Source organism: Colletotrichum abscissum, assembly GCF_030869225.1.
Source record: "Colletotrichum abscissum strain IMI 504890 chromosome Unknown Scaffold_24.1, whole genome shotgun sequence".
NCBI classification, from domain to species: domain Eukaryota; kingdom Fungi; phylum Ascomycota; class Sordariomycetes; order Glomerellales; family Glomerellaceae; genus Colletotrichum; species Colletotrichum abscissum.
This window is the reverse complement of record NW_026850143.1, coordinates 369,126-384,007: the sequence shown is the minus strand read 5'-3', so window position 1 is coordinate 384,007 and position 14,882 is coordinate 369,126. Positions and strand designations below refer to the sequence as shown.

General features: G+C 53.7%; 7 protein-coding genes across 7 annotated transcripts; 4 read left to right on the top strand and 3 right to left on the bottom strand.

Moving 5' to 3' along the window:
* Positions 1–263: 263 nt before the first annotated feature.
* On the top strand, positions 264–512 carry CABS01_09802 (uncharacterized protein; the record flags this gene model as incomplete). Its single annotated transcript, XM_060543158.1, has 1 exon — positions 264–512. One exon carries the CDS (start codon positions 264–266, stop codon positions 510–512), a length of 249 nt encoding a protein of 82 aa, XP_060399856.1.
* Positions 513–3,452: 2,940 nt separating this feature from the next.
* CABS01_09801 (uncharacterized protein) lies at positions 3,453–4,840 on the top strand (the record flags this gene model as incomplete). Its single annotated transcript, XM_060543157.1, has 3 exons — positions 3,453–3,556; positions 3,649–4,142; positions 4,326–4,840. 3 exons carry the CDS (start codon positions 3,453–3,455, stop codon positions 4,838–4,840), a joined length of 1,113 nt encoding a protein of 370 aa, XP_060399855.1.
* Positions 4,841–5,217: 377 nt separating this feature from the next.
* CABS01_09800 (DIE2/ALG10 family protein) lies at positions 5,218–7,673 on the bottom strand (the record flags this gene model as incomplete). The annotated part of the gene is made up of 6 exons (XM_060543156.1): positions 5,218–5,237; positions 5,288–6,433; positions 6,485–6,622; positions 6,671–7,245; positions 7,300–7,388; positions 7,449–7,673. 6 exons carry the CDS (start codon positions 7,671–7,673, stop codon positions 5,218–5,220), a joined length of 2,193 nt encoding a protein of 730 aa, XP_060399854.1.
* Positions 7,674–8,250: 577 nt separating this feature from the next.
* Positions 8,251–8,983, bottom strand: CABS01_09799 (uncharacterized protein; the record flags this gene model as incomplete). Its single annotated transcript, XM_060543155.1, has 5 exons — positions 8,251–8,259; positions 8,318–8,374; positions 8,431–8,524; positions 8,735–8,788; positions 8,928–8,983. The coding sequence occupies 5 exons, from the start codon at positions 8,981–8,983 to the stop codon at positions 8,251–8,253; spliced, it is 270 nt and encodes an 89-aa protein (XP_060399853.1).
* A 405-nt stretch (positions 8,984–9,388) lies between these two features.
* On the top strand, positions 9,389–10,449 carry CABS01_09798 (uncharacterized protein; the record flags this gene model as incomplete). Its single annotated transcript, XM_060543154.1, has 2 exons — positions 9,389–9,536; positions 9,593–10,449. The coding sequence occupies 2 exons, from the start codon at positions 9,389–9,391 to the stop codon at positions 10,447–10,449; spliced, it is 1,005 nt and encodes a 334-aa protein (XP_060399852.1).
* A 318-nt stretch (positions 10,450–10,767) lies between these two features.
* On the bottom strand, positions 10,768–12,752 carry CABS01_09797 (endomembrane protein 70; the record flags this gene model as incomplete). The annotated part of the gene is made up of 2 exons (XM_060543153.1): positions 10,768–10,835; positions 10,889–12,752. 2 exons carry the CDS (start codon positions 12,750–12,752, stop codon positions 10,768–10,770), a joined length of 1,932 nt encoding a protein of 643 aa, XP_060399851.1.
* A 724-nt stretch (positions 12,753–13,476) lies between these two features.
* Positions 13,477–14,571, top strand: CABS01_09796 (Sas10/Utp3/C1D family protein; the record flags this gene model as incomplete). The annotated part of the gene is made up of 1 exon (XM_060543152.1): positions 13,477–14,571. The coding sequence occupies one exon, from the start codon at positions 13,477–13,479 to the stop codon at positions 14,569–14,571; it is 1,095 nt and encodes a 364-aa protein (XP_060399850.1).
* Between the last annotated feature and the right edge of the window lie 311 nt (positions 14,572–14,882).

The window sequence follows — 14,882 nt, the reverse complement described above, 5'->3', positions numbered from 1 at the left end:
GAAGTGTGTCTGGATACTGATCTCGTACTGTCGTGGAGAGTCAGACTGAGCCTCACGCTGCCTTTGTGAAATCTATAAAGACGGACTCTTTCCATCCTCAGTCGAGAAGTTTCAGACATCAACACATCATCCTCTGATCTCACAATCCAAACAACCTTCAACAACTCGACACCAATTCTCCAATCAAGGAACCCCATCCAAACCATCAGTAAGCGGTTTCCTCTCATCATCCAAAAGCCCCAAGAACTAACTCGAGCACAGAAATGAAGACCTCCGCCATCATCGCCGTCGCCGCCCAGGCCGCCGCCGTCTTTGCCAACTGCAGCGTCCAGGTCCTCGACGCCAACAACTTCCAGATCGGCACCGCCTGCATCCCCAAGGGTGGCCAGGGCTCCGTCCGCTACAACGGCGGCAACTACTTCATCACCGCCACCTCCAGCTGCGGCCTTGGCTTCATCAGCACTCAGACCCACCCCGCTGGCTGGCAGCTCAAGCTTCTCGGCAACTGCTAAGTTGCATATACCGAGTTACACGACAGGTAGTGCCGGGCTGTGCCTTGAGGACGAATTTGGCACAGCTTTGATGGCTAAGGGAGAAGCCAACGATTGGCGAGAAAAAGGGGAGGTTTTACAGAGAGTGGCAATACGAAGGATAGATAGTCCTTACTTGGGTAGACTACGACTCTCAATGCTCATCGAACTACCTGCCAGTATCTGCTCCTTCTTCCTTGAACACAAGTGAACATGTGTGGGTGAATGTGGGTCGAAAACCAACATCATTGGGGGTATTAAAAGTGAAACAGTGTCCTGACCGTTCTACGTGCTATGCATGAAGGACAATGTGACCATATGAGTACTGAAGTAGGCTCAGTCGGTTTGACATCCACCAGTACGATTATGAGAACTACATGCCATAATTCCTCTTTTGAAGGTATCTTGCTGCTCCTGATATGCCAAGGACTCAACATGTCAACGCTTCTTCTTTGCGTCTCTGGATTTAGTGGAGTTGTCTAACAAATCCCGTCCCAATTTCATATTACCTAGTGTCTTGATAAATCGACTTTGCCTTCAAGCGAGGTAACATGTACCTAGGATTTTGCCGACCCTGGGCGAGAAGTCATATTCAGGAGCTCTGAGATGTTCACTATGTCTGAAACTATTCCTTTTGTTGTGTATCAAATTAAGGTAGGTATCACAAAACGGCAAAAGTTAGTTGATTGGGAACAATTAATTCCATATTTCTTTCTCCCATTCGGTTCTATTACATCTTTCATTTCTAGAGAATTTCGAACAAGAGAGAAAAGAAATTGAAAACAGAGCGAATAAATTCAGAGAATAGCTGAGAATGGATGTATTGTCATTGTTCCTCAATTCCTTGATGGGTTATCGTCTTGCGAGGTTGGAATGTAGTCATTGGCTGGGGTCAGACCCCCCGAGAGTTGAAACCTCTGACATCTACACCATTCTTCAGGCGCTCTTTCTAGTGTTGACTTGATTTATGGAGAGTAGACTCAAGCTGTGCGAATGAATCGTTTCTCTAGACTAAGTCTTCTTCCGGTATCTTATTTGCCATGCCACCAGCCGTAGATCTTTGAGGTGTTGTCACGTATTTTAAAGTGCCGGGAGGTGGCTTAGTGTGTGGCTTGCATCCCGCCTGAACAACCCCACAAAACCCCGCAAGTTTCCAAAGCAGTTGAAGATGGTTATCGCTAGATAAGATGGGATCGGAAGAAACCTGGAGAGACACCGGATGAGACGCTCTAAGAGGGGAAGTCCCGGCAGGCCGGCGCTGACTCGGTCAAGAGAGGGGTTGAACGGAAACCCATCGGGCTTGGTATTACGGGAAGTATGGCAGAGGAAGTGCAAGGCGGGGGACGGTCGTACGATCGTGCTCACAATAAGGATTCTGTTTGCTGACATCGGGACCAACCGCCGTCTGAGATGGAATGGGTCTGAACATGGAAAATAGGCGACGAACGGCTGCAAGCTGAAGCTGAATCGAGGGGTAAAGTCGAGACCGACAAGTCAGAGTAGGTGGGTGTTACAACAGGTCGGCGACTTCAGATGAGAAGACCAATGAAACCCTCCTCCCAAGGCGACGGGCCTCTTTTGGTTGTAAGGTTACAGTTTTGCTTCTGTTACTGCGAACAAGAGAGTGCATCTTCACTCTGACGTCGCCTTGATGCTACAGTACCTGATATTCCGTACCAAAACTTGACCCAAGGGGCCAAGGATAGCGGGGGTAGTACGCCTCGTGACGCTTGGCGAACGAGGTTACACCAGGCGCTGCGGTAGGAGAAAGGCTTTGCAGGTGTGCCGACTACGGATACGTTATAAGGACCTCAAGGTGAGAGGCAGCGCACCGTCCAAGACTAGGTAGCAGCGTCAAGGATTCCCGGAGCAAACATAGCGCGCCGCAAGCGATCTGTCATTCGTGTTGACAAGCTGAGCTATCTCGGGGCGAGCGAACGGGTTCCTAAGGGACACCCGATTAACCGAGTACCAATGTGTGCCAACCAAGGAGACCAGGCGCGAAGTGCAGAAATGTGGCTGCACGTGGAAATCCTGCGCAGCTGTGCCGCTGCGTAGTCTGCGTCTCTCCTGGCGTTTCGGTTCCAGATCTGCGTGACGCTGATGAGCCTTACCCAGGCCCCAGCGAATAGGACAAGGTCTGAATCAAACGGGCTTTGAATTATCAGATCATGTACAAACAGCAAGGAGCAGGCACCGAAGCATCTAAGTTCATGGTTTGTGATTTGTGTGGGGATAGCCTTTCGACAAGAAAAACTAACGTTTTTGGAGGGAAAGGATTCAGGCTTTCGAGTGACAGATAGCGCCGGATGCTTTCGAGAAGCAAGCTTCCCATAGGTACCTAGATCCGGGGTGATGTTACCCAAGACGACCAAGACGCGAAGTTTGTCCAGTCAACTAAATAGGTACTCCGTACGGATATGTCACGGCATATTTCGGATAGAAGAAGATTGGGGATGCAGACAGACCTGAGGACTGAGAGAAATGACTGACGGATGGAAAGAGGTGAAGATGATTGACCTCGGATAAGATAAGATAAGCGGCGGATGTGAGTGGACGAAGGAAACGCCGGCCCTCGAGGAGGTCTTCATTCCTGCCCCGACTTTTCCAAGAAGCCGAGACCCCACAAGGTCGGCGTTGGTCGGTACATGTGGATACGTAACTCTCTTCCCCTCACGCCGGGACAGGACCCGAGGGGAAAAGTCTCGAGACTCTGTAACCAAGTCTCTAAATGGACCTATGGCGCGCCGGTAATTACTCACAAGTGGACCCAAGCCCGTGCACGCCAGTCGGTCGCAAGGTCCAACTTCCGGATTCCGGGATTGGCCGAACGGGGGAAAGGGCAGTCCTGCGGCTCGACCTTACTATGTAGAGACTACAGACTGTAAGACTCGAGTGCGTGAGTGTTCCCCTCCTTCACTCATGTGCCTCTCATCTGCCATCACCATTCCTTTTCCAGCCGACCCTTCCACTCGCCCCCTGGCTCTCCCACCCCTCCCACCCACATCCAGTTTGGCGGGCCACAAGTGAGTCGACGTCAGGATTTATCTCACACAAACCTGCATCCGATGCCTACCGGTACTCGACCACCCTCCCCCACTGCGACTTGACTCGACAGCCAGAGCCAGAGACCAGGGCACACGCGAAGCACTCCGACGCACGCCGCTTTCTTCCCGACATACAGCACCATCCCGCAGCGAAGACTCAGTCAGCCAACTTCCCCATCCCATCCATCCCGCCCGTATCGCGCCTGTGCTGCAAGCCTGCACCTCTACGCCGATCACTCATCCGAGTCCACCCCAAGGCGCTTCCACGATCGAAATACCGCGCGCAGGATCGAGACTGCCTCTTCACCCCGCCAAACACCATATATCACCCACGATAACGACCCTTCTGTTACCGTCACCCCTCGTTCCCCTGAGCGACGTTTCTACATACACACTGACGAGCCCACAATCAACGGAATCCCGATTTTGAGTGCCCCTCTCGCCTCGCTGCGGCTCCTCATTTCTCTTCCCCGTACGAAACCGTGTTGCAGCGCAAGCTTGGACGTCTTGCCCCAGGATCGACCCGGCTCGGGCACGGATGACAGCATAAACCCCAGCAACCTATGTAGAGGGATATCATACCGGAGAATAGGGGTCCCCAACCGAAGCGCTTGCTTTTTTACCCTTTCGTCGGCGGAACCTCCCCGTTACCTCTTACGTCAAAACACGGCAATCTCCTCACTCTTCTGCAACGACACACGCACGACCGGGTGCGGCTTCGATCTGCATACTACGAATACAACCACAGTACGGCAAAGGCGACCGATGACATCGCGGTCCGACGCATCCACGATGCCTTCCCAACGACCTTTCTTCCTCTCCACCTTCTTCAACTCCTTTAGACAACAGTCTCCTTCGGCGACGGCGCTATCATCGCAGCAACCGAATAAGCATACCACGCAAACATCATCGTCATCGTACGCCACACAGTCCGCTGCTTCAGCGCCACGAGCCATTTCCTCGAATACATCAACAAGTAGCGGCGGAAACAACGTCAACGCCAACTCGACGACCCGTTCGACATCGGGAGTCGTGAACCAATACCCACTTCACTCCCCGCGGGGTGGCATCCCCATTCCCGGTAGCGCCAACCGACGGCGCGGAAGCGACAGCAGCAGTGAAGGATTCCGCGATGTATTAGGTGCCGATAAATGGTACATCGGAGGGCGGACTGCTGGCGGCGAGGAAAAGTTCTTCAAGCTGGGCGTTGCCAGGAGGGTGCGCAGTAACGACGGCCTGAGTCTGGATCGACTGAGTTTATAGAAGTGAAGGACGGCGGCGACGGCGACGATGATGACGACGGATGACGGCGAAACTGGTGATCCTAAGAATGATCAGACATGACGAAGGCTTTTAAACATGAAATGGGTATATAGGCGGAACTTGGGAAATCGGCATCATCAATGAGCCCCCTTTAACGATACATCGATGGGAACATATCGAACAAATCCTCAGAATCCTGAGGCCACTGGCGTTTTGGAAGGATTATGAATTTTCTTTTCTGAAACAAATAGCAACCTGAAAAAGGCTTAGAGCACACGTGAGAGTGCAAGAGAAAAGCATCAAGTTGAGCAAAACAAATGGACAAGTCACTTTCTACATTTCTTCTACCTCGGTTGTTGTCCACAAAACTGTATTGACTAGCCTCGAGGAGGCGATTCTTTTACGCAGGGCAGTGATCCATCTACCACATGAACCGCTGCATCCGACCATTTTCCAATACTCTGCCATCCTCTGCCCTCCATAGGTATGGCTTGGCAAGGAATATGTACATGGTGATCAAGTTGACAAGCACGAACCAGAGAGTCTCTAGCACAAGTCGCACATCAAACTTCTTTCCGAACCTGACCAACGAGCCCAGGATGGGCAACTTCTCGGCCTTTGAGAGGACCGGATGTGTGGCAGCGTGGTCGTGGAGTCTCCACGCCGGGACGAGAATGCGCCAGAAGACCCAGGGGAGGATGAAGTAGCGCGGCTCGACGAGGGGTGCCGTCATTAGCGAGAGGGTCGTCGCGAGGAGGAGGAGGATTGCGGTCGATGAGGCGGTAGGCTCTGTGGTGTAGGATGTCTGGTCTGCGAGGGTGATGATGGCGTAGGGGTTGTGGCGGTCCTTGGGTTCTTTTCCTTCTGCGGCAGGGACGGCCTCGGATTCGTCCAGAGGCTCTGTTGCAGAGGGCTTTTCTTCGCGGTAGGGGCTTGCGGTGCTAAAGGGGTTATTCTGCCATGGTCCGGGACGGAGCGCGGTGTACCGCCCCGAGCAATCTGCGGTGTGGTCTGAGAGGAAACCGCCTTGGCCGCAGCCGGCGAGTGCGTCCCAGCATAACCAGCGGGCGAGGGCGTAGGGGATGATGAGGCAGTAGCGGAACAGGCCCGGGCGGCGGATGGTGTAGCGGAAGATGTAGAACATATAGTGTCTGTTATCTGCGAGGGTGAAGGGGTGAATGATGGTGTTGAATCTGACGACGAGCAGGGTCAGAAGGAGGAGGGCGGGCGTTAGGAGGAGGTGGTAGAGTTTGGAACCGATGACTTTCTGGAGGGTGGTGAGGATGATGGAGGTTGAGGGGGTGGTTGCTGAATCGAGTTGCTCGGTAGAGTCTTGAGTTTGGAGTTTCTGTTTCTTTGAAGAGCTACCTTGAGCAGGTCCGCTGAGAGCGTGCTTGCGGCCGTGTGTGCTGCTATCGGAGTCTGCGCCCTTGACTGTGCTCGTCTTGAAGGTGGTACGGTAGAGACCGTGAACGAAACGGAGGACCCCAATGGCGGAAGGTAGGAAGAGCGGGAAAGAGAAGAATGCGAATAGAGGCCAGATGTAGAGCATTTGGGCGAGGTGGATTGTCGCGACATGGTTGGATTTGTCGCCTGGCGATATGTTAGTCCTTGTATCCACTAGAGTTTTATGAGGAAACATACCGAGCACCACGCCGCCGTTCCAGGCAACGAAGCCGGCGAAGAGGGCCATGATGGTGATATGCGGATAGACCTTCTTCAGTACGCGAAGAGGATTGGCTAGAGCAGCGATGCCGATGCTCAGGGCGGAGAAGAATAAGTCTGGCAGTGTCAGTAGAATTCCTTCCAGCCGTGTTTCAGTAGACTCACCATCTGGCCATGCAGTGTTGAGAGGCGGATCATGGACATCCCCAACAGAGTATCTCCACCCGTAGAACTTCACAACCTCGCCGAGTGTCGTCATGCTGGGCTTAGCCACCGGATCAGGACGGAGGGCCTTGACAGCGGCGACAGCCTCCAAGCCGCCCATATACACGACAACCCAAAATACATTGGTCTGTCTCATGACAAGAGTCAAGACGCCGAGGACGATAGTGATCCAGTCACTCAAGAAAGAACTGCGCTCCTCACGGACGCGGTGGAGGTGGTGATAGTAGGCAATAAGGACTGACAGAGTCGAGACGACGTCGGTGTAGTACAGACCCGAGAAGAAGAAGAGAACAGGAAAGAGGGCAATGTTCCAGCCAAGGTGAATCGCGTGAAAGGAGAGCACTGCTGGGGGTGCTGGGGACTTGGCGTCGGGGCGGCGAGTCTCGAGGAGGTGGCGGCAGTGAGTCGCGAGGATGCCGACGCCGAGAATGGCGATGATGTTGACGCCACGGAGATCGAGGACGGAGCAGTCGGGTCTCATCATCACCTGAAGGTAGTATTTGGATAGAATGTACCTGGAGATTTGTTAGCTGGGTGTGGTGATGGGTCCAATGAGAATGGCGGCTTACAAGCCAGGAGGAGTGGTAATCTTGTCATCCCACTCGTCCCATCTTCCTTGACAGAACTTCTGGGCTTGAGGAATATGAAAGATCTCATCCTATTTTTTTTGTTAGTATGGTGGGATGGTATCGATCTTACATATGGAAACTGAGCTCACCAGGTATGGCTTGTCGACTTGGGCCATGACATTGCTGCACCAGATCCAGCCGAGGATGAAGATGATGATGTACGACACGCGCATGAGCACATCGTAAATCTTGTTTGTCTTGGGCCCCGAGGGGTTGGGATTGGGCATCTTGGGGGTGATGACCCATAGTAGAGAGTAGAGAACGACGACGGACAGGATGTTGAGTCCGTCGACGAAGGCTTCGACGGCCTTCATCTTCAATGTGAGCTGCCCAGAGGGCAGACGAGATTGAGGTGGCTGGCTGTGGGGTTGTGTTGGTTCCGTTGGATGTAATCACTCAAGGTGTGGAAAGAGGCCAAGAAGGAATTGAACTGAAATGAGTGTCAGAAAACAAGGTGAATGGGGCTTCGCCTGGGGATACAATGAGTGTTGGGAGCAGTAGCAAATGATCTCTTACACAGACAAGTGAGGTGGAAGAAAGTGAACAGTTCATCATTTGGCGAAGATGCAGCAATTACGCGTCTTCGCACTGTTTGCGCACGGCCTTTAACTTAAGCTACTCGCTGAAGAAAGGGGCAGTTCAGCTCCCTGACAAAACTACTTTTACCAATGTTGTGTTTTGAGATGATGCGTAGAAGATACATAACACAGAATAGTTGCGTTGACTAAGTTCTCGAATCACTGCCTTATTCAAACACATCAAAGTCAAAGAGTCTATTGTATCTTTTATACAAGCCCCGAAGGGTGGACATCCCTCCATCCCAACACCTCATTCAACCATGCTCACCACATTTTCAGCATTAGAAAAGCATAGCCAAGTTATGAAAGGCATTTAGAATGGCTGTTTGTCTAATGTTAGCATGTTGCCTTGGTGGTATTCGATCTTGAGGAAAGCTCACGTTGTCAGACGCAGGGGGAACCTCCTTGAGGAACTTGGGGCCAACAATGGGGATCTTCTATAGAGGGTGTTAGTTCTCAGGTGAATCCACTTCGGAGACGCAGTCTGCCTTACAACAAGGATGTCGTTCTGAATTCTCGGGATGCCGGAGGTGTAGAAGAGGGCGGCAACACCGGCGGCAGCGCCGAAACCTGCAGCGCGGGTTCCGCTAGTATCATAGGTTAGCTAATCCGTTCCGAATCTTCCAATTGTGTTCAACTCTGTCTTATGACGGTATCCGATAACTCCTCGTCGCCTCATGTCATCGTCTGTAACGTTCATGTCGGCGGAACAGTGGCAACGGCAATAAGGGTTTCTTGGGCCGAGAGTCGGAATCGTGATACTGAATGCCGTGCGAAGAGTCTAAGGGGCAACTCACAGCTTAACGACGGAGGCAATGGTCCAGCCACCAACGTTGGGGATTGTGTTGTACCTAGATCCAATCAGTCAGCCCACTGCTCTTTCGGTCCATTGCTCATCGCATGGAGTTTGTCTCGCGGTGTCGGGAATTCGGAGGCGCTTGAGCAGCCGTAGTCGAGAGGGATCAATCGTATGGGTATCGTAAGACGTACTTGGGGCCGAACTTGCTGCGGAAGGCAGGGTACAGAGTACCGACGCGAGCCTGCATTGTGACTTTTGTCAATATTTTGTCATGTCTGAGTGGCCTCAGAAGCGTGGAGCAAGAGCGTGGAAGCTCAGGTAGCGGTTTGGCTTACGGGGGAAGGCATCTTGAATGTGGTGGTCGTGCGAACGAACTGTGGGGTGTTCAATTGCAGATGCAAAAGAGTGAGGTCGTGAAAGAATGGTGATGTTGCGCGAGTTTCTTAGCGGGAAAAGCCGGCCGGATTTCCAATGCGCCTCAGGCTACAGGCTGGGAGAGAACATTGAATCCCGGAGCCAATGGGCGTGCTGCCTCTGGTGGGCCCACAGTACGGTCTAGCGGAGCTCAACTCAGCCTTGCACCCAAATCCTCTCCTTCACACCACCAGCTAGACCAGCGATCTTGGCTGATCGACAACTTTTGACCACAGCCATGGACAAGATTATTGACGTGCGCTTTGAGCGCGTTGAGAAAGCCCTTGCAGTTCTGATTGAGTCGGTTTCCAAATATCATCCCCACGCCAAGCAGGCATTGGACCTCCACGAAGCAGACCATGACCTCACAAAAGGCCTCGACGAGGGTAAGCTTACCTCCGACACAAGCTGCCAGGCTCCCATGCTAATTCCACGATCACAGTTCAAATCCATCAAAACAACAATCTTCGCCTGCAGCAACTCCGAGCAACGACTACCTCCCTCGACACACAAATCAGAGAGACGCTCTCCAGTCTAGCAACAACACGGAAGGACATCACCACGACCCAAATCACCGTCCACCCCGAAGGACCCAACTACCCCGTGAAATATGACGAGCTCCTCAACTATGCCCGCCGTATCAGTAAAACCACTATCCCGCCCGCCGCCCTCACAAACGGCGGCCTCACCGCCGGTGGAGGCTCTCCCGGCCCAGACCCGAACGCAAGCATGACCACCAACCCAAACACCCCCGGCGCAAACGGCCTCCAGAGCCAGCCCGTAAGCGCCGCTCCGACACCTAGCCAGAGCCAGACTCCAGGCCCCTCGGGCGGAGCAAACGGCAGCCCCGTCGGCGGATCGCAGGACCTCCTCCCAGGAACGCAGCAAACGACCGCGACCTCGCTACCCGACGGCCTGCGCAACCACCTCAACCCTCACTTCAACGCGACGTTCGTGCCCTGGCCGAGCGAGGGTATGATCCGCGGCGGCGCCATGGCCATGTATCAAAACCTCGCGGACTCGGGCACCGATCCCCGCGGCTACGATCCGCAGCAGATTGCCGAGGCGAAGCGGAAAGAGGAGGAGGAGCGCAAGGTCCGCGAGGAGCAGGAGAAGGCCGAGATTGAGAGGAAGAACCGGGAGTACGCGGAGAAGATGGAGAAGATTCGCCGCGAGCAGCAGGAGGCGTACCGGCGCGACAGTGTGGCTGCTGGCGCTGGTGCCGGCGCCTCCTCGGCTGGCAAGAGCAAGCAGTTCCAGTTTACAAGTCTCATGGACGATGACGACGACGACGAGTAGCTAACGAGCCACTCTACGGGGAATGTTGTACAACGTAATTCACACAAGACAAATCAAATGAAGAGAACTGTACATGCGCTGTTGTTTTACTCAAAGCTGGAGGCAGCTCGCTCCCGTCTACCAATCCCTGCCGTCTACCATCTAACAAGAACATCATTTTTTTGAACCTCATGACCAACCACGCTCTGCTTCTAGGCCAAAGCGTGTCATCAGAACTACAATGCAACGCTCGGGGGACGAGAGTGAGTATTCGTACAGAAACGTTGATACAATAGCATGAACCTGTCGCCGCATGTTAACGCCCGAATGCAATGCCATTTAATCAATCTTGATGGAGGCGTAAATCTTCCTGACGAACCACCAACTTGCGAAGTAGCCAATGGACCCTGCGAAGCAACGTTAGTATGAGTCAAAGCTGAGGGGCGGCAGGCAAGCTTACCAGTAAGAATGAAGAACAAGAAGGAGATCAGAGCACTGTAGCCGACGTAGAGGACGGTACCCGCCAGGTTGCTCAAGTTCAGCTTGGTGAACAGGTACAAAAGGCAGTTGAGGAAGATGTAGCCACCACTCATACCCGCAGCAAGGAATGATCGCCACTGCCAGTTGTAGTTCTCGGCGCAGAGCAAGAAGTACACCATGAGAATGGTGACGGCAGCAGTTGTAACGATCATGAGACCGTACGAGAGGAACAGGAAGCCGAACATGTAATAGATACGGCTGAACCAGACGGAGCTCATGATGAAGTAGAGTTCGACAAAGATGGCACCAAAGGGCAGGAGACCGACAATGAGCATGCTGGGAATCGGTCTGAGATAGGAGGTGGCAGGAGGAATCTGGCGAGGAATTTGGTTGGTCTTGACAGGCGCCTCAATGGGAGATGCGCGGAAACCCATCCAGGATCCGGCGAACGACAGAGGCACCGACAGGATGAACCAGATGGCAATGATGACCAGCATGGTAGTGAAGGGCACGGCGCCGGAAGACTGCTTCGCCCAGAGGAAGAGATCGAGGAAGAAGAAGGCACCAAATACGATGCTTGGCACCAGAATCGGAGTCAGCGCAATGTTCATCTTCCACTTCTCGCCCTGCAGCGATTTGTAAGTTCTCGCCGAGATGTAACCGCCCACAAAGCCCAAGATGGTGTAAAGAAGCAGGATGATTGTTCCGAGGGATCCACGGTTAGAGGGCGACAAGAAGCCGAGAAGGGCGAAGCAGATGGTGAAGCCCGTCATGACAAAAAGCTGAACACCGTTTCCGAGCAGGACCGAGAGCAGAAGAGGGTTCGAAGGGTTGCGGAAGACGTCTCCGTGGACTAACTTCCATCCCGAATCCTCCTGTACGCCATCTTCTAGCGCCGAAGTACCAGAGAGGTCATCCAAGTTGATCTGGTCAAGGCGGTTGTACCTCGCGATATCCTTCTTCAGAGCTCTGACGAGAATAGACATTACGGTAAGGATCAGAATGATGACGATAATTGCGGTGTCAACGAGCCAGAACCAGTGGATCTTGGGATCGAATACGTGCAGGTACTTGTCCCAACGGGTAGCCCAAGCTGTCTTGGACTCGATCCAGAACACCGAGTACGAGAACTTGACCTCCTTCTCAGTGCCGTCTTCCTCGAAGATGATGGGCTCCATCTGGTTATTGCAGTCGAGCAGACCCGGGTAGGCGCGCGAGCTCGGCTCGACAACGACACCGACGACGCGCAACTGCGACTGATCGCCGTTGACGGCGTGGTATTCAACGTTGATGTCGTAGTGATTGTTGAAGATGACGTTGCCGTTCTCGTCCTCGCCGCCCATCAAGAACCCAGGGTTGTAGAAAGTTGTGTTCGTAAAGTCATCGTAGATCTGCTGTCCGGCGGGCAGGCCGTCCACAAGCCAGTTCAAGCTGTAGCCCTGCTCGATGCGGCGCTTGACAAAACCGACGGCCGCCGGGGGGTATTTCTGGATGCAAAGCGGCTTGCACTTCTCGTCGTTCTTCATGCGCAGCTCGAATGGCGAGGTCATGATGCGATCTCCGAAGAGAATACTGCCCAGGCTCTCCGATACATACTCAGGACGGGGTTCGGGCTCGCAGAACTTGAAGCCAGGATGGTAGTAGTCGTAGGAAACAATTGAGTGCAGTCGAGAATCGGAGGGAGAGGCGACCGGCTTAATGCTGTTCACGTAGAGAGGAACGACGTCGCCCTTCTTGTAAGAGGTAGGCGCAACACCTGGCAAGTAGAAGGCGGAAGCGAGCTGTGGAATAGCCAGCAAAGAGGCCACGAGCGCCGACGAAGGCGCCATGTCTCGTAGTTGCATCGTGTCGAGATGTTAGAGCTCTGCCCAAAAGTTGCGATCAGTCTTGATACTTTGCGAATGAGAAGATGGTGGCCAAAGGCAAAGTAGCGTGAAACATGAAACCGATGGGAATAGCTACCCCGATGGATGGATCGCGATTACGTACCCTTGGTTCTCGGTAAGGTCCAGGTAGCGCAAAGCGGCTTATAGCCGGTGGATCATCCGGGTTCCGTCTGCACCTGGATGATGGTGGTAAAAGCGGTTCGTCAAGAACACGACGAGCTCGCGGTGATGTTTGTGCAAGAAGCAGAGTTGCTCTGTGGTGGACAGATGGCCAATTGCCTTTGTTGTGTCAGGTCCGGGAGCTTCGTATATCATTTACAGGAGCTCCTACTGCCTCTCGAACAACTGTCCCAAATGTGGCTTAGTCACCATGCACCCCTGCAGCTCAGCTCCTGAAGTACATACACATAGGTACCTTCAATCACACCCGACTGGACCAGCCGGAACATTGTCTGTCCGGGGTCTTTCGGCAGCCCGGTACCTTGGGCCTGAGGAACCCAGCCATACCTAGGTAAGGTACGTAGCGGAGACCGGTGGTCGGGGTCCACAAGGTCCGATGCACCGGTCCCCGCAATAGCGCAGATCAGTTTAGCAGTTGCAAAAAAAAAATCCTGCACCACGCTCTTGTTCCGTTGCGATCTCAAGTCTTCAACGAACAACATACAGCATCGCCAGATTCAAAATGGCGGCACCAAGCACCCTTCCAGCGCTGCTGGATTCTTTGACGCAGTCATTGACGACATCACTCGACGCGGCACCAAAAGGCTCCATTGCGCCGCCTCAAAATGGAATTTCACTTCTCGATACCAAGAATGAGCTTCTTGCTTCCTACCTGCAAAATCTGGTCTTCTTGATCCTTCTGAAGTTGCGCAACGCCAATAAGCAATCCAGCGACGACGACAATGCCGGCGGGACTATGGAGACGGTTGTCAAGAAGCTGGTCGAACTCCGACTGTACCTCGAGAAGGGTGTTCGGCCCCTTGAAGACAAGCTGCGTTACCAGATCGAGAAGATTCTTCGCGCCGCGGACGACGCCGAACGGAACACCCAAGCAGTCAAGGCCGCGCAAGGTGCAGGCTCTGACGACTCCGACGACTCTGCTTCTGACGGAGAATCCGGCAGCGACGAAGAGGAGGAGGAGGAGATGAAGGCAGCCCACCTTCAAGCTCGGCCAGATGCCTTTGTCAGACCCGCCGCTGCCTCCTCTGCTGTTGCAACCGCGGCGAAGAATGGAGTCTACCGACCCCCGAGAATTGCGCCTACCATCATGCCCTCTGAGCGCAAAGAGAAGTCTGATCGCCGCCCACTCAAGTCTCACACCATGGACGAGTTCATCGAGCACGAGCTGTCGACTGCTCCCATCGCCGAGCCCAGTATCGGAACGACTATTGTCAATGGTGGTCGCAGGATGAAGACGGCCGCGGACCGCAAGACGGAAGACGAGCGTCGCGAATACGAAGAAGCCAACTTTACTCGTCTCCCCACGTCGAGCAAGAAGGCAAAGAAGGAGGAGGCTATGCGTACCGGCAACGGCAAGCGTATGCAATTCGGCGGAGAGGAGTGGAGAGACCTCGGCGAAGGCGTCGACCGAATCAACAGACTCACGGCCCGCAAGAGCGGTGGCGGCAGCAGCCGCGACATCCTCGACAAGAGCCGGAAGCGCGGCCGGGACACCGCGGACGGACCAAGGGGCAGTGGCCAAGTCGAGATGGGCGAGAGATTCCAGAAGAAGGCCAAGATGTTGGAGGCGGGCAGACGCGACAGAGGCAAGCGATAGACGGAGATACCCACGATATACACGGAGCAGCAGCAGCATTAGCAGCGGCCATCACAAAAAGCTGTGCCGAGGTTCTAGGAGCCAATTCATTCCCGGTTCGTCCAACTTTAAAAAAAGGAATGAATCACCTCATCGTGTTCGTGTCTGTGTGTCATGTGTGTGAGATGCGCTTCAAGCGTGTTCCTGGATTTTTCAACTTGGTGCTGAACCAGGCTGGCAGCGCTAAGGCAGGCCGGGAAAAGGCGGAAGGGGATCCGATCGGCCACTGATCTCCAAAATCCCCGACGAGAAAAATGCCTCTTTAGCTCTAG